At 38.5% G+C, this 26631-nt stretch overlaps 1 protein-coding gene across 11 annotated transcripts in view; it reads right to left on the bottom strand.

The window, feature by feature from the left end:
• Positions 1-3377: 3377 nt before the first annotated feature.
• pleca (plectin a) overlaps positions 3378-26631 on the bottom strand; it is a 171911-nt gene continuing 148657 nt past the window's right edge. For 8 of the 11 annotated variants that reach the window (XM_063014810.1, XM_063014835.1, XM_063014768.1 and 5 more), the window contains 16 exons: positions 26391-26543; positions 25124-25278; positions 24845-24971; positions 24222-24405; positions 23869-23901; positions 23242-23399; positions 22409-22587; positions 22049-22187; positions 19318-19674; positions 19003-19086; positions 18805-18909; positions 17811-17909; positions 12937-16284; positions 5637-12737; positions 5463-5545; positions 3378-4187 (listed from right to left, as the gene is read on the bottom strand). In XM_063014810.1, the coding sequence (XP_062870880.1) occupies positions 6408-12737; positions 12937-16284; positions 17811-17909; positions 18805-18909; positions 19003-19086; positions 19318-19674; positions 22049-22187; positions 22409-22587; positions 23242-23399; positions 23869-23901; positions 24222-24405; positions 24845-24971; positions 25124-25278; positions 26391-26543 (11451 nt within the window). In that variant the 3' untranslated portion in view covers positions 3378-4187; positions 5463-5545; positions 5637-6407. The remainder of the gene's footprint in view (positions 4188-5462; positions 5546-5636; positions 12738-12936; positions 16285-17810; positions 17910-18804; positions 18910-19002; positions 19087-19317; positions 19675-22048; positions 22188-22408; positions 22588-23241; positions 23400-23868; positions 23902-24221; positions 24406-24844; positions 24972-25123; positions 25279-26390; positions 26544-26631) is intronic. The other 3 variants (XM_063014755.1, XM_063014761.1, XM_063014795.1) reach the window with 1 other exon arrangement.

The raw sequence follows: 26631 nt of genomic DNA, 5'->3' as shown, positions 1-26631 counted from the left end.
TGGTGCAAGGAGCGCAAATCTTGGGCTGTGGACAATGTGAAACATGTATTGTTCTCTGATGAGTCCACCTTTACTGTTTTCCCCACATCCGGGAGAGTTACGGTGTGGAGAAGCCCCAAAGAAGCGTACCACCCAGACTGTTGCATGCCCAGAGTGAAGCATGGGGGTGGATCAGTGATGGTTTGGGCTGCCATATCATGGCATTCCCTTGGCCCAATACTTGTGCTAGATGGGCGCGTCACTGCCAAGGACTACCGAACCATTCTGGAGGACCATGTGCATCCAATGGCGGTGCCGTGTATCAGGATGACAATGCACCAATACACACAGCAAGACTGGTGAAAGATTGGTTTGATGAACATGAAAGTGAAGTTGAACATCTCCCATGGCCTGCACAGTCACCAGATCTAAATATTATTGAGCCACTTTGGGGTGTTTTGGAGAAGCGACTCAGGAAACGTTTTCCTCCACCAGCATCACGTAGTGACCTGGCCACTATCCTGCAAGAAGAATGGCTTAAAATCCCTCTGACCACTGTGCAGGACTTGTATATGTCATTTCCAAGACGAATTGACGCTGTATTGGCCGCAAAAGGAGGCCCTACACCATACTAATAAATTATTGTGGTCTAAAACCAGGTGTTTCAGTTATTTTGTCCAACCCCTGTACATCGCAGTAGATCAGATGGGTTCTACCATCTAAGGGAATCCCCCCCTCCCAAATGTTTCAGTTGGTTTGGCCCACGAGTCGTCTTTTCTTGAGCGCCGGTAAAAGTAAACTTAGAACAGAATGGGCTTGTTAAGTCTGACGTCACACGTGACGTTCGGACCATTTCCGGGTCCAAACGCAAACAACTATGATATGATAAGATAAGATAAGGCTGAACCTCTGAACCTTTTTATATATATTGTAAAAGCTATATTGCACTAATTGTAATTTTCTATGTTTATTGTCATAAATATTTCCTGTTTGGTTAAATAATACTTATTTGAAGTGGAGACTTGGTATTTTAACTATTGATAATTTTTCCTGGTAATCAATGTATGCTGTTATTCATTAGTCCTATTTGGTTAGCCCTTAAGAGGGCAGAATTGTATTGGCTCTATATACGGAAAATATATATAAAATATACGGAATGAAAGAGGACGCGGAGCAATAGATTTTTTACCGTAGTTTTGTTTGTTATACGCCAATTGCGAACATATTGAGTTTTTATTTTGTTTTTATAAGAAACTTGGATTAATGGATAAGCCAATTTAAGAAGAAAGTTAAAATAAATAATGTTTGTGGAAAACTTATGGAACTCTGTGTCGCTGTCATTGGAAATTGGGTTTACAAACACGAGTCATAAACTTCTAGTCCTTCTCAATAGCGATCTGGACGAGAAAAGGTCTTTTATATATATATATATATATATATATATATATATATATATATATATATATATATATATATATATATATATATAGACAAGATGTGCAGTACACTAGTTACATATTACATGTAAATTAAAAACAGCTTGAAACACGTGTAATGAATATACAATTTGACAGTTTACATTAAATTATGAACAAAAATATTACTTCATGATATCTAATTGCAAGAAAAGCGGTAGAAAGACAGTTGGGTAGTTTTTTTCCGACTCGGACACAGCACTGTGGTATATCCGCTTGTTAAGTCGTGACGTGTCGACCTTATGAAACGTCACATCCGGGTCCAAGTTGGCTGAGACCCCTCGTATTTTCAATATACCACAGTGCTGTGTAATAATAATAATAAACATAATTTGAAGTGTAATATATTAAATAGCCTAACTCATTAATGGAATGATCCATGACTACTGAAGGGACAGGTAGTCTAACAGAGTTATGTAATGTAAAATATAACGTAGAGAATATACATGATATATGTTAAATTGTTCAGACATTCAGAAAGATGTCAGCATGATAGCCTAATTTATTTTAACAAATGGAGACAAATAGCCTAAATCACTATCAATTTTACACCATCATAATATAGGCTAAAAAAAAAAAAATAATAAAAAAAAACACTTCAAGCATGTTATGTTATTCAGCAAAATAAGCTAAGCCTTAATGAAATGTTTTATTTTAGCCTCAGAGCAGCAGATAAGCCAGTCTGATCCTGCTGGTGAACCGAGTAGGCATGGAGAGGCCAGGACTACAGAGACAGGTAGAGAGGATAAAAATGAACTAAAAAAACTAACAAGTTGCACACAGAACAGATGTGATGGATAGATTCTAAATGATACCCAGTACCCAGATATTCAGAATGCTGAAAATGCATTAAAATCAGCCCAAACGAAATAGGTAAACAGGAACTCTTGGAGGCCTTCATGTTAATGTACACAGAGAAGGAAATTCTCATGTCTATAGACAATCACACCGTTATTAATAAAGTTGCAGAAACCAGTGCACTGCTTAGGAGGCTTTTGATGCTGTAGGTAGCCTACTAAATATGTGTGTAGTGAAGCTACTTAAGAGTTTAGTGTAAACCTCTTAATAGAGCACCTCTCTGTGGGGAAGACATGCAATTTTAATTTCAAATTATTTTTATTTCAACTTATTGCTCCTGTACAAATGTAAATACGTTTTCATCTTTATAACATTTTTTACCTTTTAAATCTTTATCTGATTTAAATTAAACATGTTTAAGTGAAGTGTTTTCTGTTAACTTACCAACATATACCTGAACTTATACCCAATAAAAAGGCATTGTAAGAGCTAGCTGCTGTTTTATTTATTCAAATTCTTCCTCCATGGAAAAAGTGGGCCGGGTTTGGGAATGAAACTCCCGGGCTGAAAAAGGGTCCCCACTCCGGCCCTGGGTGTTAACGTCCAGAAAACTATGAGCATCATCAGGAAAATGTGTTTGCACTATAGGGTGTTCCTGTAAATAAACCTCCCATTCATTTGTTGTTACATAATCATGCAACAGCATTTTAACCAACTGACACATAGACCATTATATCCACCCGCTGTATACTGCAGACACTGAATACTGAAGTGTCCAATAATGTGGCATAATTTGGGAGGTGCATGATCTTTTAAAGTAAGGCATTTTGTAAATTATAATTTATTTCGTTCTCCGCTTAATACAGACACAAAGACATCACCAGTCTAGTGTCATATTGCTTTTTTCAAAAATGGATTTAAAGAAAAATAATGTATTTTATTTTTAGATCTGACATATTTCTTATAATAAAGAATAGCCATATGTAAATATTGACTGTCTCACAGAGGTGCAGTTAATTCTGTGAATATTTCTAAGTTGTAGTTTTGGGACATTTAGCAACTATTTCATAAACTGGCTATTTATGCATGTATATATGTTTAAAGTCCACAATAAAAGCAACATAATTCATGTTTAAAGCAGTTTTTAATAGTTGAATTTCGATACTTTATTTACATATGAATACAATACCATTCTTTTATACAGTCTTCTTTACCATGCCCAAAATCAAGGCATTATTGGTTCAACTATATCCTTAAAACAATGTTGAACATAGTTGTTCATACTGCATTGTTTAAACCACATTAGCACAAACATGCAAAGCAAAAACAACAATGGATAATAATAAAAGGACAATATTGCTGATATTGACATGATATGAATACAGAAAATGCCATTGTTAATTGGAAATGTTACGGTGGGCAGAATAAACATAAAAGCAAAAATATACATATAATATAACAAGTACTGTAATGGCTATTTAACATGACAATTAACATTCACAACATGTGGTGAATAATGCATAATCTGCTGCCTTATCTGTGCCATATATTACTATACAGAACTTTAAATAAAATTTAATTTTGTCATAGATCTCAGACTGTTCAGTAACATCTAACTGACTTATTTGCAGCAAATATTTTATAACTTAGCAAATGTCAATAACAAGATAATTTGGCCCATTCAGGCAACCTGAACAACTATAGTGTTTAACCACAGATCCCACAAATGAGTCTGAAGATTTAAATCCTTTTTTTAAAACCAACTTAACAACATAAAGCAAAACTAACAATGAACTATGACTGCAAAACATATTAACAAAGGTAGCAGAACATGTATGTTGGTCAGTCAAACAGTCTATTTGTAGCTTTTTTTTCATTGGAGAAATCTGTTCCTTAGGATTTCAACAGTGGGCAGTGAATGCACATGCACAAATACTAGAAAGACAAACAGAAACAGTCCATTAAACCAAATCAAATAAAAATTATTATTGAATTGCATGGTAATTTAATAATAATAGATTTAGCAATTTATTTAAATACATGGCATGTATTGCACTATTTTAAAATACTATATTTATGAGTGCATTTACCAAAACTATTTGGGTCAGACTGGTATTATTGTACACAGATAAGACAGCTTTACATTGCCATTGGCTTAAAGACTCACCGTTGACTTAAGTTTTTTTTTGTATTTATTTATTCATTAAGATTTTAACATCAAGTTTTACACACTTTGGTTACATTCATGACAGAAACGGTAGTCACTCATTACACAAGATTCATCAGTTCACAAGGTTATATCAAACACAGTCATGGACAATTTAGTATCTCCAATTCATCTCACTTGCATGTCTTTGGACTGTGGGAGGAAACTGGAGCTCCCAGAGGAAACCCACGCAGACACGGGGAGAACATGCAAACCACACAGAAAGGACCCGGACCACCCCACCTGGGGACCGAACCCAAGACCTTCTTGCTGTGAGGCGATAGAACTACCCACTGAGCCACCGTGCCGCCCAAAAGCAGCTTGTAAGCCCATGTCAATGTAAAGCTTGCTTGACTGAATATATGTGTCCTTTATTTTTGACCGCAGCTGACATTTTCTCTCAGCATGAAAATCACCAGACTCCATTTTATGTACTTTTTAAATAGGGCCAGTTAAGCTAGCCCTATTTATATGGACCCATGAAAGTCACAAAGTATATCATTATTACTAACATAGAAAAAAAATGCAACAAAGAGTAATAACTTTTTGGACAAATTAATAGTCTAAGTTGATGTATGTATTTTTGAAGAAAAAAAAACCCTTATAAACCCACAGTAAGGTATAGAAGGTATAAAACAAACTAATGAGAGTTTTAGGTGTTTTAATCATGTAGTCTAAGGGAAATCCAAACATTTTTAGATTGTCACATTAAAAGAAGTCTATGTAAACTGAACTATATTATACCAGTTTAAATGTTATAAAAGAACAATATTCTAACCAGAGTATTGCAGATACCAATGTCTGGAATAACTTTTAAAAACTTTTAACAATATTTTTCAGTCACTTTAGTATTAGCATAACACACTTATAATAATATCTCATGATAACATGTACACGGTCAACCAAGTGACATAGCAAATGACTTAATAGCATGCATTAATATGAGATTGACGTAAACCAAAACAGTATAACAGACAATATTCTGACCCAAACCTAATTATTACCTTAATCTCTGAAGTTCTGAAGTAGTGGCAGAGTTTTAATTTAGAAATTTAAAGCAGATGCACCTTGTATCAGGAAGAAAAAGCTGGTGAAAGATCAGAAATCTTGTTAAGACACTTAAGCTTGAATTAATTCTTATAAAAGAATATGACAAATGAACATATCTGTATACTTACAATATAGTGAATGCAGACATCTGGTGACGTTTGGTGAAGAAGACTTGGTGAAGTTGAATTGTTCTTTGAATGGGACAGATTGAGACAGGAGCTGACGTAGACTGGGTATGGGTAGGATAGGATTTCTCTTGGATATGACTGCATTGTTTAGTCTTTTTGAGTCAGTTCTTTTGTAGTTGTAGTGAGATTGTTAGCTGGACCAATGAATCCATCTGTATGTATTTAAAATATGCAGCAATAGAAGGGCATGGCTGCTGTTCCATTCCATGTGAAAAGGAGCTGTGACAGTTTTACCAAAGTGTTTTTGAAGCCTTGTGTTTCTTTAAAATGCCTTATTCTGCTCTGCAGATGGTTACCAGTTCTTTGAACATGCTTCTGTTAAAATGCCCAATATCCGAAAAAGATCTTTACACAGACAGAATCAAAATATCCTACACATCTCACACATGCTGTTCTTTTCCAGATTTTGTTCTCTTCAACCAATTTTAAATAAAAAAGTAAATATTTGGCATCAGCCTCATTAAAGAAAAATACAGAAACAGCGTAATTATAACACTGACCATTGTAATATGGATTATTAAAAAGAAATTCCATCTAACCATTGTTTGAAGCTCTAACATGAAAAAGTACATTCGATATTCCCAATAATTATAAAATAATACAGAAAATATATTTTGCCCATTAAAAATACACTAAAACACACTAATTAGCAATAGACCCACAGCCCCATAATAGCCACATGCAGAGCAGAATAATAGTTTTAAAGACAAATTAAGCAATTAAAGAGCACTGGAGCTGTAATGGTGCCAACATGTTCTTATCCTCAGAGAAACAGTTCCTGTTCAGTGTTAATGCTGTCAGAGCTTGCGCTAGTTTGTCTATATTCAGCTCATTATTCACGCCGGAACTGTACCGTCGTCCATAGCTTGGGGAGCCATAAGAAGGCGAGGAAAAACTCATGGAGAAGCTAGAGCCTGTAGCATCAAAGCTCCCTCGTCTCGACCCAGACCTTGAACCAGTTCTGGAGCCAGACCTGGACCCTGAAGTTGATCCGGAGCCACTGACATTGTATGGGCTATAAAGACCTTTAGTAGACTGGGATGATGCCTCCAGTAAGCGTAACCCAGTGCCCTCCTCAATCATGCTTCTGTCCATGGCATCTTTATAAGAGATCTTTAGCTTTGTTTTGGGACAGGTGAGGTATTTGGAGTATCCACTAATATCTCTCAGTTTTTGGGCAGTACGTGCATCTAGGGTACCCTTCTGTACAGCCTCGTCTAAAGACACTCTGCCTTGAACGTCTGGTTCAATTAATCCACCAGTCAGATATTGGACTTCAAGGAAACGCTGGCCAGCTTCATAATACAGCCAACCCTTCTTTAAAGCTTGGGCAGCTGACATTTTGGCTTTAGTTCTTGAATCTTCAAACCCCTGGAAGGCCTTCTGAGCCAAGTTGATGCGATCAACCATTATTTTGTCAACCAGGCCTTTGTTCATTGCATCGGCAACAGTGAACTTTTCACCGGTAGTTGGGTCAATTATACCACCAGTGCATGCCTGTGCTTCGAGGAGTCTTTGACCAGTAATGTTGTCAACCAGGTTCCGGTGCATGGCCTCTGTAACTGATACCTTTTCCAGAGTATCTGTGTCTAATATCCCAGCCACTGGACCAGTTTCCTCTGTTGGGTCATTCCAAGTTGTTGCTGGGGCTCTTATAGAGGGAACTGGGCTCATGGGGTATGATGAGGATGAGCCAAAAGAAGACGAACGTGATCTAGAACCGCTCATATTGCCAGACAACATATCAGCAAATTCAGTGATAGACAGGGTACCTGAACGATACTGGTCCAATGCCGACTGGTCTATAAGACCCTTGGTGAGAGCATCATCGATGTCATACTGACGCCCAGACCTTCTATCAATGATCATAGACTTGACCCCATCTGAGGATGAAGTGGTAATTTCTTCCCATTCACATTCCTGTTCTGATAGCTCCATATATGTCTGCTGATCAATAAGACCTTTGCGGTAGGCCTCGTAGACAGACATTTCTTTTCCTGTTTCAGGGTCCACAATCACTACCCTGCGTTTGCGCACTGATGACTTTGATGAGGTCTTTCTTTCTCGTTTCTTCTCTTTTAGCAGTAAAAGAGCAAGTCCAGTTTCAGGGTCAGTCATGCATCGCTCCATTAACTGAAGGTAGGTCAGATTTTCTTCTGTATTTGGATCAAAGAAACCTTTAGTATCATCAGAGGGATCTGTAAGAATATTGTTCATCTCCTGATCAAAGAGGCCACGTTTGTATGCCATTTCCACAGGAAGACGGTGACTCTCCTCAGGATCAATAATTCCACCTGTGGCAATTTGAGCCTCCAAAAGACGAATGCCATGATCTTTAAGGATCAGATTTTTTTTCATGGCTTGGAATAGGGAAATGACCTTGCCAGAGTATGGATCATTGTACCCAGTCACAGCTCGCTCAGCAGACAGAAGCTTGTCTTTAAACTCTGGGCCAACCACTCCCATTTTAACGGCTTCATTTACTGTCAATTTAAGATTTTTAATAGGATCAATGACATATCCAGTGGCTGCTTGGGCCTCCAGCAGTTCAAATGCAGTGCCTGGTCTAATCATGTTTTTCTTCATTGCTTGATAGATTGAGAGTCGTTCTTTACTAGCTTCCACATACACACCTGCAATACAACTTGTACCCTCAAGGTATTTCTTTAATTGTTTGCTTATGTCTTCCACTGAGATTATGCCTTCTGTGAGCTCTGTGTAGGTCTTCTGATCAATGATCTCAGAGGATAGCAGTTCATCCAAGGTAATTTGCTTCCTCAAACCCCTTAATAGGAGTTTCTTGTCTGCAAGAGACAGTAAATACATTCCACTGTCTTTGTCAACTTTGCATCTTTTGAGAAGTTGAGCATATGATGACTTTTCCTCTGTTGTTGGATCGGTAAACCCTTTGACAGCAGTAGACAGCCTCTCACTAGTTTCTTTGTTGATATATCCACGCTGCATTGCAACATCAATTGGAAGGTGAAAATTGTACTCATGGTCCATAATGCCACCAGTTGAAAGTTGGGCTTCTAAGATTTTCAACGCATATTCCTCAGGAATCAGATCCTTTTTCATGGCCTGGTACAAAGAAATAACTTTTCCACTATATGGGTCTTTGTACCCTGTGACTGCCCTTTCTGCAGACAGGAGTTTGTCATGGAGTTCAGGGCCAACTAAACCCTTGCGGACTGCCTCATCAACTGTTAGCAGCTCATTTTTAACTGGGTCAGTCATAAATCCAGTAGAGGCTTGTGCCTCCAACAAGTCAAGTGCAACATCAGGCTTGATGAGGCCTCTTCTCATGGCCTGGTAAATGCTAACTTTGGCAGAGTTGTCTGAAAGCACACCAGCAATGCTGCCTGTACCAAAGAGGTAGTGCTTAACAGTCGGCATTTCCATAACCTCCCGAATGGTTTTCTTGCCTTGTTTTAGTAGATTGTAGGTTTCAAGGTCGATTATACGAGAGCTGTATAGCTCTTCAATTGTAACTCTGCGTCTGATTACATCACACAACATACTTTGCTCAGTTTTAATGATTTCTCTGTGTTCAATAATTTCAATGACAATGATAATCATTCTCTCCTTTGTGATTTTTCCTGACCGGTATTGTTCAATAAGTCTTCGTTTATCCTCATCAGATATCATGTCTGATGACATGACATCCCATAAGGACATTTCTTTTCCTGCAAAACTTTTGTGTGGTATATCTATTTGAGTACAAGCCAAGTCTGATTGTGCTTGTTCTTCAGTGTAAACAAATGACTTCTCAATATCTTTTGGAGTTTCAGCCTTAGAAAGTGGTAAGAGATGAAAGCCAAAATCAGGGTCTTTTGTACACTTTTTCATAAGCTGTTTGTAAGTGACACCCTCTTGGTTGTTGGGATTGATAAAATATTTGATGTCATCAGAGGGATCTTTGAAGGACTTGACTACTTGCTTGTTTAGGTAACCACGCTGAATGGCTATGTCTGTAGGAACACGGTGGCTATTTACTGGATCGACTATTCCACCAGTGGCCTCTTGAACATCAAGAAGAGAAATGGCATGATCTCTAGGGACAAGTTCTTTTTGCATGGCCTGGAACAGCGAAATCTTGTGACCGGTGTATGGATCTTTATATCCAGTTACTGACTTCTCTGCAGACAGAAGTTTTTCATGTAGCTCAGGTCCAACAAGACCAGCTTTTACAGCATCATCCACTGTAAACCTCTGATTTCTAACTGGATCAATAATAAACCCACTTGCTGCTTGTGCCTCCAACAATGAAAGGCCAGTACTGTGCGTTAGTAATTTCTGCTTCATTGCCTGGTAAATGCTGAGCTTTTCTTTTGATGTTTCATCAAGTACTCCAGCAATACCGTCTAATCCTTGCAAGAACCTCTTGACTGAATCAGTTTCACTTATCTCTTTTGGCTTCTTGTCGCCTTGCTGGAGTTGATCATAAGTGGATTTATCAATGATTTTAGATTCTAACAGGGATGTTGCATTCACAGGTTGTCTGAGGCCTTTAAATGTATGTTGCTGCTTTTTATTCTCATTTTCATCAACCATTGTGATGACAATGCTAATAATCTTTTCAATTGTGATCTTGCCTGATGTGTACCGTCGTATTATTTCAATCCTCTGTTCTTCTGTCAAATATTCAGAGTTTATAATTTCCCAGATGGTAACCGTTCTTCCTTTTAAGGGTCCACAGTGTAACTCCAATGTTGCCTTATCTAGGGCTTCTTTTGTCTTCTCATTTAAAGCTGTGTCTGATTCATTGGACGTGGTCTGACTCATAGCTTTTTCTGAAAGTGGCAACAACGGTAGTCCTGTTTCTTTATCATTGATGCATGTCTTCAGCAGCTCTGCATAAAAAACATTCTCCTTTGTGTTTGGGTCCAGAAATACTTTGCTAATGTCAGATGTGCTGCTTAAGGCCTCTGACATTTTCTCACTGAAGTATCCACGTTTATAGGCAATATCCTGAGGAATTCGATAGCTCTTCACTGGGTCAATGATTCCTCCAGTTGCAAGTTGGGCCTCCAGTAGCCGGGTGGCATAAGCTTTGTTGATGAGGTCTTTTTGCATTGCTTCAAATAAAGATGCAGTCTTTCCAGTATATGGATCCTTGTACCCACTTACTGCTCTTTCCGCTGATAACAATTTTTCATGCAACTCTGGACCAACAATACCCGATTTTACAGCCTCATCAACTGTGAGCTTTTGGTTTTTCACTGGATCAATTATGAAGCCAGTTGCAGCTTGAGCTTCCAGGAGGTTAAGTGCAGGTTCTGCTTCAAGCATTTTCTTCTTCATGGCTTCATAGATCGATAATTTCTCCTTAGTTAACTCATTGTACACTCCAGCAATACTATTTGTTCCCTTTAAGGCTTTCTTAATAGGTTCCCTCTCAGACACCTCTTTAACAGAAGTTTTGCCATTATGTAACTCATTAAATAAATCTTTATTGATGATCTTTGAATCTAGAAGCTCAGATGCTGGCACAGATGATCTCAAACCATCAAAAGTTGGTTCTTTGTTTTTCTCTTTGTCTTCCACAACAGTAATTACAATCTTTATTATTTTCTCGACTGTAATTTTGCCTGATTTGTACTGACGAATAAGATCTTTTCTTTGCTCCTCACTGAAGTACTCAGAATTGATAACTTCCCAGATGGTCACAATCTTTCCTGAAAATCTTCCAAATGGCACTGACACATTAGTTTTACTGAATGTATCTTTTGTTTCTTCATCTGTGTATGTCCTTTCAATAATGGATGCTTTCTCTGTAACAGGTAGAAGTGGAAAGCCAGTTTCAGTATCTGGTGTACATCTTTCTATCAGCTGATGATAACTGAGGCTTTCTTGCGTGTTGGGATCAGTAAATCCTTTTCTATCATCGGGAAGATTGGACAAGACTTTACTTAGCTCCTCATCCAGCTGACCTTGTTTACATGCCATTTGGAGTGGCACACGGTGACTGTTTACTGGATCAATTATGCCTCCAGTTGCACTTTGAGCATCAAGTAGTTTAGTTGCTTGCTCCTCTGAGACCAGGCCCTTTTTCATGGCTTCAAATAATGAGATCTTTTGCCCAGTGAAAGGGTCTTTGAAACCAGTGGCAGCCCCTTCAGCAGAGAGCAATAAGGAGTGAAGTTCAGGGCCAATAATGCTCTCCTTTACTGCTTCATTGACAGAAAGCCTTCTGTTTGTGATGGGATCAATAATATATCCAGTTGCAGCCTGAGCTTCAAGAAGTGTCGTACCTGTGATAGGTAAAATTTTGTTTTCTTTCAAAGCTTGATAGATGCTCATTTTTTGGTTGGGTTCTGCAATTATACCGCCAATGCAATCCTTGCCTTTCAGACACATCTTAACTTTGTCCAGCTTGCTAAGCTCTTTCGCAGTAGTTTTGCCTTTCTTGAGTTTGTCAAATTCTTTTTTGTTAAGCACACCAATCTCATTAAGTCGGCTTGCAGGTACCTTCTCCCGGATTCCATCAAATGCCAATGGTGATTCCTTGTTTGATTTTACACCATCCCCTTCTTCAGAACCGTTATAAACTTTGCTTGTTGTTTCCTGGACTTTTACTGTGACTAACTCTTCCTCAGTAACATTGTCAGTTTGTGTTCTGATTTCCTTTGTTTGGGATATTGCGGGTTTCTGTGCTCCCTGGAGTTGCTGAAGCTTTTCTCTTAGTTTCTTGTTTTCCTTACCCATAACTTTTTCTTGTTCTTGTTTTTGCTTTTCTAGCTCCCCCATTTCTTTCTTCCTATTGAGCATCTCTTCTTCAGCTTCTTTCTGTCTTTTGACTGCATCATCCAAGATAGCCTGGAGTTTCTTTTTCTCTTCCTCCATTTGCTTTTTCTGTCGCTCTTGTTCATCTTTGAGGGCTTTGGCTTTCTTCACTTCCTCCTCAAATTGTTTCACTAGCTTTATTTTCTCCTCTTCTATGGTCTTCTCCCTTTTTAGCAAAGACTCTTTCTCTGTAAGGAAAGTCTGCTCAAGTGCCATCTTCTCTTGTTGTATTTGTTCTTGTTGCACATTGGCTGTCTGTAAAAAAAACCCAGAAACATGAATTATATAGACACAGCTATGACGATACGCAGCTATACAATGCCTCACTAGCAATCAGCATACAGAAGGAAAACATTATAGGGTTTTAATTAAGGTTTAATAGGGTTTCTAATAAGGTGTTAATTAAAACATTTATTTTTAAGGAAAATTTAAAAACTTTATTAGATGACTATACCTCTTTTGCTTTATTTTGTAAGTCCTTTGCCTCTTTTTTTAGTTTGTTCTTCTCCTCCTCAAGCATAGCAATTGCTTTACGCAGATCATCTGCCTCTTTGTTGCTCTGCAATCTCTCCACTTCCAGTTTTTCAACAACTCTTTCAGAACTTTGTTTCTCAGTCTCGAGCAAACGGTCTCTGATTTCTTCTGCCTGCTTTTTAAATTTCACAGCCTCTTCTTCTGCCTTTTTCTGTGCATTGCTTAGCTCCGTTACCCTCAGCTTTAGTGCCTCAGCCTCGGCAGTTACTTCCTGCTGCTTCTTGCGTTCTGCTTCTAATGATTTCTGGAAACCCACAGTCTCGTTCTCTAAACGCTGCTGCATCTCCTTTTTGGCCTCCAAAAGTTTTTGAGCCTCTTCCTGAGCCTGGTCTTTTTGTTTCTGGAGATTTTCAGCCTCAGCCTTTAACTTGGTTGCTTCCTGAATAGCTAGCATTTTTTCCTTGAGCATCTTTTCAGCCAATTCTCTTTGTTGAGCAAGTTCAGCCTCTGCAAGTTGTCTCAGTCTGGCAGCTTCTTGTGCATCAACACTAACCCGAGCAGCCTCTTCAGCTAGATTTTTCAATTTCTCAGCTTCCTCTTCAAGGAATTTCTTAGTGTTTTCTTCATCTTTTTTCATAAGTCGCTGATTCTCCTCTTCAATCTTGACCTTCAATTTGATTAATAGCTCCATCTGATTTTTTATTTTAGTAAGCTCATCTTCCACCTGTGCTTTCTGCTTTACAGCGTCACTGACTTCATTCTTTAGGCGCTTCAGTTCATCATCAAAGAGGGATTTCTGTTTGTCTGTTTCTTCAAGTTGTAGTTTGACCTTTGCTAACTCTTGCTCAACCTGAGACTTTTGATTCAGCGTTGTTTCAGCAAGTTGTTTGTGCTTGGCCATTTCTTCCTCAGCCTTCTGTTTCAGTTTCAGTGCATCTGTTTCTGCTTTAGCACGTTTTGAAGCTTCTGTTTCAGCTTCTTTTCTTAATTTTTCAGCTTCCTCCTGAGCTTTGGCCTGTTTAGCTGCTTCTGCTTCAGCTGCTTGCTTTTGACGTTCAGCCTCATCCGCTTTTTGCTGAAGCAGAGCAGCTTCTTTTTCAGCTTTCTTTTTGGCTTTTTCCGCATTGCTTGCCAATTTCTTTGCCTTCTCAAATTCTTCTGTTAGCTTACCTTGAGCAAGGTTATCCTCTTTCTGTTGGACAATGACTTCTTGAGCTGTCTGCTCAGCAGCAGAATACTTTTGTGCAGCCTCTTTAGCTAAAATCTTCTGTTTCTCAGCTTCCTTGTCAGCATTTTCTCTCTGTGTTTTGGCCTCTTCAGCTTTCTTTTTAAGATGCTCAGCTTCTTGCTGAGCAGCCTTGCACTGTCTTGCTGCCTCTTCTTCAGCAGCTGCGATCTTTTTTACTTTTTCTTCCGCCTCCTTTCGTTTTTTCTCTTCCTCTTGTGCCAGTTTTCTAAATTTCTCTGCCTCCTCTTCTATTTTTACTTTACTCTTTCCAGTTTCTTCTGCAAGGTCCTTAAGTTTCTTAAGCTCAAGTTCAAGGTCTTGCTTTCCCACTGAGGCCTTTTCAAAGTTTAGTTTTAAGATATAAATCTCCTCTTCTACAACTTTCTTCTGTTTCAATATTTCATCAACAATTCCCTTCTGTCTGTCTAATTCAGCGTCGGAGGATGTCTTTAACTGGCTAATCTTTTCTTCAATATCTTGCTTGTGCTGAGCTGCCTTGTCTTCTAATGCCTTCCTTTGATAAGCTTCCTCCTCAGCCTTTCTCTTCAAACGTTCATTCTCAGCTTCCTTCTCTTTTAGAGCGATTTCAGCCTCAGTTTTCAAACGAGTTGCTTCATTAATAGCAGCTAGTTTTTCTTTCAGGATCTTTTCAGCCTCTGTTCTCTGTTTGGCTGCTTCATTCTCTGCGAGTTGCCTTTGTTTCTTGGCTTCCTCAGCAATTGACCTCAGTTTAGCAGCCTCTTCGGCAAGTTCCCTCATTTTGGCTGCCTCAGATTCAACAAATTGCTTGCTCTTTTCAGTACTTGACAAGGATTCTTTTTCAGCCTTGGTTTTTAGTAGCACAAGTACTTCCATCTCCTGTCTTACTTTGGAAAGTTCCTCCTCCAGTTGCTTCCTTTGCTGTACAGCTGAGTTAATTTCATTTTTGAGTCGTTGAAGTTCATCATCCAGTAAAGCTCTTTGCTGGTCTGCGTGTTCAAAATCTAATTTCAAACGGATAAGCTCTTGCTCTGCTGCGAGCTTTTGTTGAGCAGTTTCTTCGGCTTGCTTTCTTTGCTTTTCAAGCTCCTTCTCTGCAACCTCTTTTTGTTTGAGTGCAGCCTCTTCAGCTTTGGCCCTCTTCTTTGCCTCTTGTTTAGCTTCCTCTTTCTGCTTTTCGGCCATCTCCTGAGCAGCGCTCTTCTTAAGGGCTTCCTCCTCAGCCTGGAGTCTCAGACGAAGAGCTTCGTTGGCCTTCTGTCTCCACATCTCCAGTTCTTTCTCAGCTTCTTCTCTTGCTCTATCTGCATCAGCTTGTTGTCTTTTCAGACGATCTGCCTCCTCCTGCAGCTGAATAACAGTGCCTTGCTCCTGTTTCAGCGACTCTTCCAGTTTTGTTGTTTTTTCAGCTAATGGTGAGGGTTTACTCTGCAGCGTCGTGGCCGCTGTTTGCTGTGCCACCTCTGCAGAGACTTTGATTTGCCTTTCTTTTTCCACTTCAGCCTGCTTCACGCGCCTTTCAGCCTCTTCGGCTTGATGCTTGAACTTCTGCAGATCCTCGAGAGCCTTTTGCTTCTGCTTTGCAGCCTCCTTTTCTGCCTCTGATTTCTGTTTTAACTCTTCCTCTGCCTTGCGTTTTTTCTGAGTCTCTTCGCTGACTTGTTTTCTTAGCTTTTCTGCCTCTTCTTGGGCAGCCTTTCTAAGTTTGTCAGCCTCGGCCGCTTTGTCCCTGAGTTGCTGTAGTTCTGCCTCTGATGTAGATTTCTGTTTCTCAGTTGTTTCTAGCTGAAGTCGGATTATGCGGATTTCTTCCTCAATCTTGATTCTACTTTGCAAGGCCTCTTCTACTTGTTGGCTTTTAACTTTAATCTCATGATCAGAGAGTTTTCTTAGTTCCTGCAGCTCCTGTTGGATGTTTTGTTTCTGTTTTTCAGAATCAAGAGCAACTCCTTGTCTTTTGCTGACCTCTTCTTGCATCTTTAGCTTCAGTTCGGCCGCTTCTTGCTCTGCTTTGGCAATGGCCTTAGCGTGAGTTTCTGCTAACTGTTTCTGCTTTTCTAACTCGGCTTGCATCTCAGCCATTTTACGCCTCTCTTCTTCTACAAGTTTTTCGGTAGCTTTCTGTAATAAATGGAAAAGTAAAGGATTGCATCTTGGTTTAGATATTATATTTGTGAAAGCATACACAAAAAATGATTTAGTTTAGCCAATAAAATATATGGCACACAGAATGAGACACAATCACTTTACTGCACAATAAAACAACTGGAATACTGAATGAAGTCATGCCAATGTTCTTATTTCTTGAGACAGCTTAAACATAAGTATTTATCAATTCCAAATTGAAGGCTATTTTCTCCAAACATCTGAGTAGCAGCAGTGTAATATGTATATTGCTTCTACTTGTGGGTAAAATTAGAACAGGGTGACAGTTAGCCAAATAAAACCAAAGTATTAAGTACAAATTACTGCCACAAACATGGGAAAAATGTATATGCTGGAGTTTTATGTATTACAAATATAACATTTGGGCTTTCGGGAGCCACCGGGAGACTGGCCATCCTCACAAACACAAATGGTCAGGTTTGAGAAAGGGAAGGTCATATAGAGTCTCTTTTCGCTGCCGCTGCCATATATGATCCTGGTAGTGGTAAGGGTGCCTGCACAAGGGGGAAGGAGTACACATGGTGCTCAGCGTGGCTCTCACTAGATACAGCATGATACAGCTTTGTATCACAAACCGACACTGGCAGGTAATAAGAAGCGCATAAAATTGGACAAAATCTAAACTTCATGTATGTGTGTATTGCAGTCTAGTGATACAGCAAACAAATGATAAAAATAAAATGAATGACAGAGCAGAATGCATAACACTAAAAGATACGAACTCAAAATGCATTTAGTGCATGACTGCCATATAGCATCCTTTAATTTAGTATTTTAGACCAGAACATGATGTTAATGTATGCAAGTAGGTTGACAATGCACTGTGGTGGGAAATTTACCTCATTAGTGCGCAAACATGATAAACATTTATCATGATAAAGTACTGGCAAGCCGTATAGAGAGGCAAACAAGCAGAAATGCATAGTTAGAAAATAAAAGAGGGAAACCAGAATTGTGCTTCTTAAGAAAAGAAAATAGAAAAAATGACATTCAGCCTAAAGCATTCTCAGACTGAAAAATTAAGAGCTCAAGCAAGGACAGAAAACAGGAAAATGTTATTTAGATTTTTAAGGGTTTAATAAAAAAGGAAAATACACCATTTATTTTGTATTAGTGTTTGTTGAGTAGGAGTATATGCTGTATTTGACTGATAATAATCTGAGTTTGCTTCAGGCTGAGAACTGACTGCAGCACTTTTATATATTTGATTTGTGTCAGAGATACAGAGCATTCATCCCTACACAGTTGTGCAAATATAATGAAAAACGGAGAGCACTAGGGAAATGGAATGTGCTGAAGCACTTGCCTTAAACTTTACTCAAGTTCTAGGTGAGCAACTTGCATGCAAAACACTCAAACTATAATCCATTGTGTAATTGTGTTACTATCTACAATTGTAACTGAAAATGTCTAATAATTTTCACATTACTGGTAGAGTTAATATTTTAGTATCTAACATGATGTTAGTTTCTGACACTTACCCCTTCAACCTCAAAGCGTTTTTGTGTATCCATGATGAACCTAATATACTGGCTTGTCAGTGTCAGCAGCTCACTGTAGTGTGTTCTTAGAATGACATACTGGAAAAACAATAACAATCAATATCAATTGAAAACCTGACAGGTGACAATTAAGCATTTTAAAAACATTTTTAACAAATCTGCTTGAATGGATGTAGAAAAAAGCTCTTAAAAACTTTACTTGTATTTATTTTTTTTAATATTCAGGTATAAATTTACTGACTAATTCAAATAGAAATAAAAACTGCTGTAATTACAAAATATTTCATATTTAATATTATTAAATATTATATTATTATATTCATTTACCTAGCTAACTTTACTAAACATTAAAATGCAGTTACAGACTGTGATGTCCAACATTACAATGTAATAACAGCATAGGTTTATCTAAGAAAAATCTGTTTTAAAAGCAGGACACAAAATTAAACTGAAAATATAAATCTCTGTAACAGTCAACTGCATTGACAACTGATGTACAGATGCTGTTTTTATGACTGCCCAGCCAAACTCTGTTCAAGGAGGACTTTTGCCTTCTGAAAAACTTCATCTGCAACTTTTTCTCTAATGTTAATTCTAGTTCTAATTTAAATATTTATTCATAAATGCAGCTCCCATGTAGGTGTCTACACATTTTTTATAATTTAGAATCATACCTTTAAAACATTAAAAATACTTTTTAAATTGACAGTCAATAGTAATTTTTAACCATAAAAAAGTAAAAAAATAGTGCTTTGTAATCAAATTGGATTATTTCTAAACTAGGCATATTCAGGCATATTAATTTAAGATGTAATATGGTGCAGTATTGTGGATGCTGCACAGTCTAGAAAATTATTTTATAAGCAAGGATTAATGCCAAAGAATATCTAAAAATAAATCACACCACTTCAAATAAAAAGAGACACTAAATGTTAAAACACTAATGTGAATATACAATATACGTAGTACACACCTCTTGAATAATGCTGTCAGATGCAGACTCCATCTTAATTTTCTTCAGAGGTGATGCAATGGGCTCCACCAGTGCTTTATAGGTGACTAACTGAAGTTCATAATCCTGAAAAGAAACAAAAAGAAATAAATTGGTGCTAAAATCGTGATACATGACACTAAAATCTGTAAAAGAGCTTGAGAACTTTAGCTTGCTTACCTTTACTGTGTCAATGTAGGATTTAGTGTGTTTTTCGCACTCATCCACCTTAGCTTTATTTGTGTCAATCTCTTCAAGGAGTTTCTGTTCATCGTGGTATAGAATACAAAATACACAATTAATATACATTTTAAATGCTAACACAAGACCCAGACAGATGCACTAAAGAGGTGATGCTCAATCACCTGCTATTTTGGCCTCAGCCTAGTTAAGTACACGTATATTTATACCTTATTTTTCATTTAAATCAATTGAGTATTAAGCAAGAAATATGTATGTTTTTTTCATCTTAAGCATCACCCCCAGTACTAGTACCTTCTCCTGAGCCAGCTGTTCTTTAAGGGCCTTGATATCATTGATGGGCATTGCCTGTATCTTCTCTTGTCTCTGCTTGGCATCTGCAATCCAGCGGATGAGCCAGTCATAGGTCTGTCTATAATCTTGCATATGTTTGCCCAACAGTTCCAGTTCCTTCTGGCGAAAATCAAACTGGGCAAATACAGCCTGCCAGCGCTCCCTCAGGCCTGTTACCAGCTGCTTGTAGTGATCCAACTCAGCATCACGCTCGCTGTGGACCTGAGACATGCACTCTGTAACTGTAGCAGCGTTCTGAAGGTCAGCATCAAGCTGGTCAAATGTTGGCTGGTTACTCTCAGCTTCTGAGCGTAGTTGCTGAAGAAAATAAACAAAGCAGATATGAATTATTATTTCATAATTTGTTTAGAATTAAAAATGAAACATAGAGGTTTACAAACATGATGCCTTTTTATTTGAGCTTATATTGCAAATCTATGCTTTCATAAAGGTTTATGTTTTTATTGACTACCAAAATTATGGTGCTGTGACAACTCATCAGCATGGTGTTTTCAACTGCAGAACTATTGTTTACTTAAAAAGAATTTTAGAAGAAGAATGCCTTTATTTGTGATATATGCATATACAGTGTATCACAAAAGTGAGTACACCCCTCACATTTCTGCAAATATTTCATTATATCTTTTCATGGGACAACACTATAGACATGAAACTTGGATATAACTTAGAGTAGTCAGTATACAGCTTGTATAGCAGTGTAGATTTACTGTCTTCTGAAAATAACTCAACACACAGCCATTAATGTCTAAATAGCTGGCAACATAAGTGAGTACACCCCACAGTGAACATGTCCAAATTGTGCCCAAATGTGTCGTTGTCCCTCCCTGGTGTCATGTGTCAAGGTACCAGGTGTAAATGGGGAGCAGGGCTGTTAAATTTGGTGTTTTGGGTACAATTCTCTCATACTGGCCACTGGATATTCAACATGGCACCTCATGGCAAAGAACTCTCTGAGGATGTGAGAAATAGAATTGTTGCTCTCCACAAAGATGGCCTGGGCTATAAGAAGATTGCTAACACCCTGAAACTGAGCTACAGCATGGTGGCCAAGGTCATACAGCGGTTTTCCAGGACAGGTTCCACTCGGAACAGGCTTCGCCAGGGTCGACCAAAGAAGTTGAGTCCACGTGTTCGGCGTCATATCCAGAGGTTGGCTTTAAAAAAAAGACACATGAGTGCTGCCAGCATTGCTGCAGAGGTTGAAGACGTGGGAGGTCAGCCTGTCAGTGCTCAGACCATACGCCGCACACTGCATCAACTCGGTCTGCATGGTCATCATCCCAGAAGGAAGCTGACGCACAAGAAAGCCAGCAAACAGTTTGCTTAAAACAAGCAGTCCAAGAACATGGATTACTGCAATGACCTGTGGTCTGACGAGACCAAGATAAACTTGTTTGGCTCAGATGGTGTCCAGCATATGTGGCGGCGCCCTGGTGAGAAGTACCAAGACAACTGTATCTTGCCTACAGTCAAGCATGGTGGTGGTAGCATCATGGTCTTGGGCTGCATGAGTGTTGCTGGCACTGGGGAGCTGCGGTTCATTGAGGGAAACATGAATTCCAACATGTACTGTGACATTCTGAAACAGAGCATAATCCCCTCCCTTCGAAAACTGGGCCTCATGGCAGTTTTCCAACAGGATAACGACCCCAAACACAAGCTCCAAGATGACAACTGCCTTGCTGAGGAAGCTGAAGGTAAAGGTGATGGACTAAACCCAATTGAGCACCTGTGGCGCATCCTCAAGTGGAAGGTGGAGGAGTTCAAGGTGTCTAACATCCACCAGCTATGTGATGTCATCATGGAGGAGTGGAAGAGGATTCCAGTAGCAACCTGTGCAGCTCTGGTGAATTCCATGCCCAGGAGGGTTAAGGCAGTGCTGGATAATAATGGTGGTCACACAAAATATTGACACTTTGGGCACAATTTGGACATGTTCACTGTGGGGTGTACTCACTTATGTTGCCAGCCATTTAGACATTAATGGCTGTGTGTTGAGTTATTTTCAGAAGACAGTAAATCTACACTGCTATACAAGTTGTACACTGACTACTCTAAGTTATATCCAAGTTTTATTTCTATAGTGTTGTCCCATGAAAAGATATAATAAAATATTTGGAGAAATGTGAGGGGTGTACTCACTTTTGTGATACACTGTATATGTGTATAAGCTGGGGTCAGAGTGCAGGGTCAGCCATTGTATGGCACCCATTGAGCAGACAGGGTTAAGAGCCTAGCTCAAGGGCTCAACTGTGGCTGCATAGCAGAGGCTGAATTTGAACCGACAATCCTCCACTTGATAGCCCAATGCTCTACCCACTAGGCTACCACTGTCCCACTAATGTAGGTAACATGATGGGACCCGTAGACAGTTGGGTGCTGGATGCAGGCTGCATCAAGTGGTAAAAAGGCTGCTTCACTCCCTCTATTGCCTTTTTAATAGTTTTTACTGAATTCTTTCTATTCTTTTTGGGAACTGGTAGACTGAGTAGCTGGTAGCCTAATTGAGCTTTTGGCCACACCCACTGCAACAGGTGAAAAAACAATTATATAAAACCATTTTGGAGAAAAGGCCACTCCTTAATAATGCCCATGGTTTTTGAATGTTTTGCTCATAAAACACATATTTTAGGTGTCCAGATACGCAATTAGGTAAATGATGAGGTTATACCTTCAGCTGTACTTTGGCGGTCTCTAACTCTTTTCCATCTGCTGGAACTTTGTGGACATCACGCAGCAGGTTCTCATACTTTCTGAGAGCATCTTCAGCACCTTGTGTGCTGCGTATTACCAATTCAATGGTCTTCAGCCTACAAAGACAAAAAGATAAGTGTGGATTTCCTAACGAATAAAGTGCTTGGAGTAGAAAATGCATGTTTAATACAGGGAATAAATATGACTATTGAATTCATACCTATTAAAGTAAAACACACAGTCGAATACAAAACATTAACAGGACTGTTTCAAACTTAAATATTTTACACCAAGCTGGTCTATAGTAAATGAATACATTAGATGTAATATGACTTACTTATCCAGGTAGACAGAGGAGAGGCTGTAGATATGTTTCAGCTTCTTCTGGGTGATGTCGAGCTCAGAACGCAGAACAGGAGCGGAGGTGGATTGCTGAGAAGTGGCTAACGCAGCTTCACTCTGCTTGACCACAGCATCCAGATCTTTCTTGATGCCATCCAACTCTGTCTGCTCTTTCTGTTTAAGGAAATAGAGAGTATATGGTTAGAGCTAAGACATTTGCATTGATGGCATTTAGCAGATGCTTTTTTTCCAAAGCGATTTACAATTGTGACCGTGTCCAGTCCAAGCAATCAAGGGTTAAGGGTCTTGCTCAAGGGCCATACTGTGGCAGCCTTGAATCAATTACTTAGATGGATGGATGGATGGATAGATAGATAAATCACTTTATTAATCCCAAAGGGTAGGTCAAGCAAAGAACAGTGCTGGATGAGCTGGAATTACACATATGGGTAATGCTTTATTGTCATTAGTGTCCTAGGCTGACATACATGAATTGTGTCAACCAGTCAACATCACAGACAGTCACAGCCCTAAATGCATTAGACAACGTTTATGTCAAAAAGAAAAGTATGTCAAAATGGAATTTAATACTCATTTAATACTCAAGTGCTAATTTGCTTTTATAATGTTTTTTTATATGTCAACATCAAATGAACTTCAGAAATCAGATGATTCTAGTTTTGTATAAATGTAAACACACATATTGACATACTATATCAATGCTATGCCTTTTCACCATAATAAGTTTGACTAAATATTACAATCTGCATGACTAATTCTGAATATTACATTATAAAGCTTTAAAAAAGCAGACATGGCATAGTGTACCTTGTGCTCAGTGGCCCTCTGGGCGCAAGTTTTCTGTGGGTCCTTGTCCACTGGCTGCCGTAGACGGCTGACCATACGTGACTCACAGCCCTCAAGTCTTAGCCTCAGGTCTTTAATCTGAGTGATGTAGTTCTTACACTCAGACTCATCCTGCTCTCCTATTAGGGATAAAAATCATTTTATATTAGGCACTTGAAATGTAACAACAAAATAGCCCAGCACTTTATAAACAATAGATTAGAATGTTTTATGGTGCAATTTAACAATTTACTTTATTTATTTAAATAAAAAACATTAGTAATAATCCTTGACATTCAATGGAAACCAAGTGTGTAAAGAGTGCATTTCAACACTGCAACAATTCACTAGCATCGTACAACTACAATTTGAAAGCTTCATGCATAGCAAGGTGAAACAGGCTGACTAAGACATAAATGATAAGCAGCCAGGCTGTGAATGTCAGGACATTCAAACAGCTCATTCACACAGCACTGTTAAAAATATACCGGAATGAATGAATAACATACATGTGAGTAAAATAATATAAGATCAAACAGAAAGTGATGCTTGGTTTAATCATAAATGCAGTTAATTAATTTTTAAATCCAATCAGATTTTTTTTTTTACCAGAAACTTTGTCTTTGGAGGTGAAGACAGGTTCTGTAACATACATTGTACAGTTACTGTCTGATGTCAGGTTAATGGGCTATAATCAGGGAGATCAGACTGGTATTCAATCCTACATTAATCTATGTGATTAATGAATGAAATCATTTTAAATACCCAAATACAATTCATATTTTAATAAAATATTCATAAATATCTTAAAGAAAAATGAACTCCCTGATTACAAAACCATTACAATGTAAATGAAGACTGATGCTGAGAAATAAAAACCTAGGTGAATTATAGTAAAGCAAAATTAATAGAATAGCTTATGTAAAATAAAAATCAGCTATAAAACAGGTCATTGTGCTTACCTTGCTCTAACGAGCGCTGTAAGTTATCATAGTGCTGAGTAGCATTATTAAAAGAAGTCTCGGCCCGCATACGCTCATCTGCACCAAACAGTTCTGAGTCTTGGCTATCACGCATGAAGATCTGATAATGCTGCTCTAGGTTCTTCAGAGATAGATTGTACTCTTCCAACTTTAAAGTCCTAAACTGGAAAACAAAAGCAAAGAAAAAAATCTGAATAAAGATAAAAAATAGGTGATATTTTAAGGAGTTGTATTATTATTATGTGACTAAAAAATGTGGACACCCCTTCTAATAAATTAAGTGGTTCAGCCACAGCTAAAGTTGTGTCCGTGTAGAGAGCCCTGACATAAAACCCAAATTAATGAATTGGAACATTGATGCTAACCAGAATATCTGGTCCAACATATATGGATGAGATTACAATGGCTACGTTGATGGACATACTCCAAAATCTAGTGGAAAGCCTTCCCAGAAGAGTGAAAGCTGTTACATACAACAAACATTAGGTCAGGTGTCCACATACTTTTGTCCATAACTGAAACTACTCTTAAGATTCAAAATAGTTAGAACAGTAACCATACTGCTATGTATATGTAATAATACTTTCATTTTTTTTTTTTACCATAATTATGTTCCAAGAGTTGATGAACTGAATGTCTCTCATAAGATACTGCCAGGACAGAAGACTCTTCATGTCCACGTGTAACTTCTGCCAGAGAATCATCAGCTTCTGTAGACTTGAGTCCAGACTAAACACAACACACAACAGACTGATCTTACACCAACACACTGTAAATAGTAAGGTTTGAGTCTGTGTTATAAGTGTTTTTGAAATATCCTCTAGCTTTACATGGATGTCGCCAACAAAATAAAAAAGGTCAAAACAAAAGCAGTTCTTTACCCAGTGCAGCTTTCTACAGCCTCCTTGTTGGTGGGTGGAACGATGAAGCAGATGGACGGCACTGACGCTTCATTTCCATTTGTGCTTCTTACCTTCCACTTGGAGACCTGTGAGTTGTTTAACAGCATGCATTCGTTTCCCCTGTGTACTGTGATCTGGATAACGTGGACAAAACGAGAAAGCCTTCATGTTAGCATGGCACTGGTTGATGCAGGATACCAGAAAACTTTTACTTACATTACAAATATGTTACATTATATGTAACATATTAAATTACATTACAATATGTTACATTACAAAAATGAAAGTGATAAAAAGAAAACTGTCCTATAGTTATAAAATACACTGAAGTAAAAAAATGGGATTTGTCAAATTCAAAGCATGTTAAAGGAATAACTAAGACAGCTTGATTTCTCTATGGGCCAATTACTTTTTTATGTGCAGGATTATTATAGTAAATAAAAACAGTGCCACAGTGGGTGGTGTGGGTGCTGCATAAAAGTGAGAGTCAGGGGACCTGGGTTCAGTCCTTGGCTCTAGTCACTATCTGTAAGGAGTTAGTCATGTTCTGTTAAACTCCATGTGAGTTTCCGCAGTGTAGTCCAGTTTCTGGACCAGCAACAACCCTGGACCAGCAACAACTTATTACAAACACAATTTACTGGTGGACCATAAATGATGCACTACATGGCCAAAAGTATGTAGACACCTGACCATTAGCTTGTTGGACATTCGATTCCAAAACCATTGGATGTCCAACTACATGACCCCTGTTTTAGCAGCTGTTACAGCCTCCATTCTTTTGGGAAGCTTTTTTACAATATTTCGGAGTGTGTCTGTTCAAATTTGTGCCCATTTAGTCCAAAATCATTTGCAAGGTTAGCTACCAATATAATATGAAAATGCCTTGTTCGCAGTCAGTGTTCCAATTTACCCAAATTACAATTTTAAGGTGTTCAGGGGGTGTCAGATCTATGCAGGATGTCAGATATGAGCAGTCCACTAGAGTTTCTCCAGGCCTCAACAAACCATGCTTTTTTAAATAACTTCACTTTGTGCACAGAGGCACATTTCTGCAGGACCAGGACTATCCTTAAACTGTTGCTACATAACTGGAAGCACCTTATATTATATAACTGATTTTATTGGTTCCAGCACCACCACTGCCAGGGTGTCATTGTTGGGTCCATTAGCAAGGCCCTTAACCATCAATTGCTTGGATGGTATTCGATTACAACTGTTAGTATGAAAGCAGTGTTTTTCTTACCTCCATTTGTTTGAAGTCACACACAGCCTGAAGGGGTAGTTTGCCTTTGATTGGGGTGGCAGGATTTCGGGGTTTAAGTTGAACAATGGTCTTGGCTCTCCTGTTTAGGCCATCTAGGTGAGTCTTAAACTCATTCAGTTGTTCTTTCTCATCCTATGGTTTAAAACAGACATAGCACAATTTTATATTGAAAATAACATACAAGTTTTAATAAGTAAATTATACTTTAATTATGGAAAGT

This window comes from Trichomycterus rosablanca, chromosome 2, assembly GCF_030014385.1.
Source record: "Trichomycterus rosablanca isolate fTriRos1 chromosome 2, fTriRos1.hap1, whole genome shotgun sequence".
NCBI classification, from domain to species: Eukaryota; Metazoa; Chordata; class Actinopteri; order Siluriformes; family Trichomycteridae; genus Trichomycterus; species Trichomycterus rosablanca.
The sequence above is the reverse complement of the archived record's forward strand: the minus strand, read 5'-3'. Positions and strand labels throughout refer to the sequence as shown.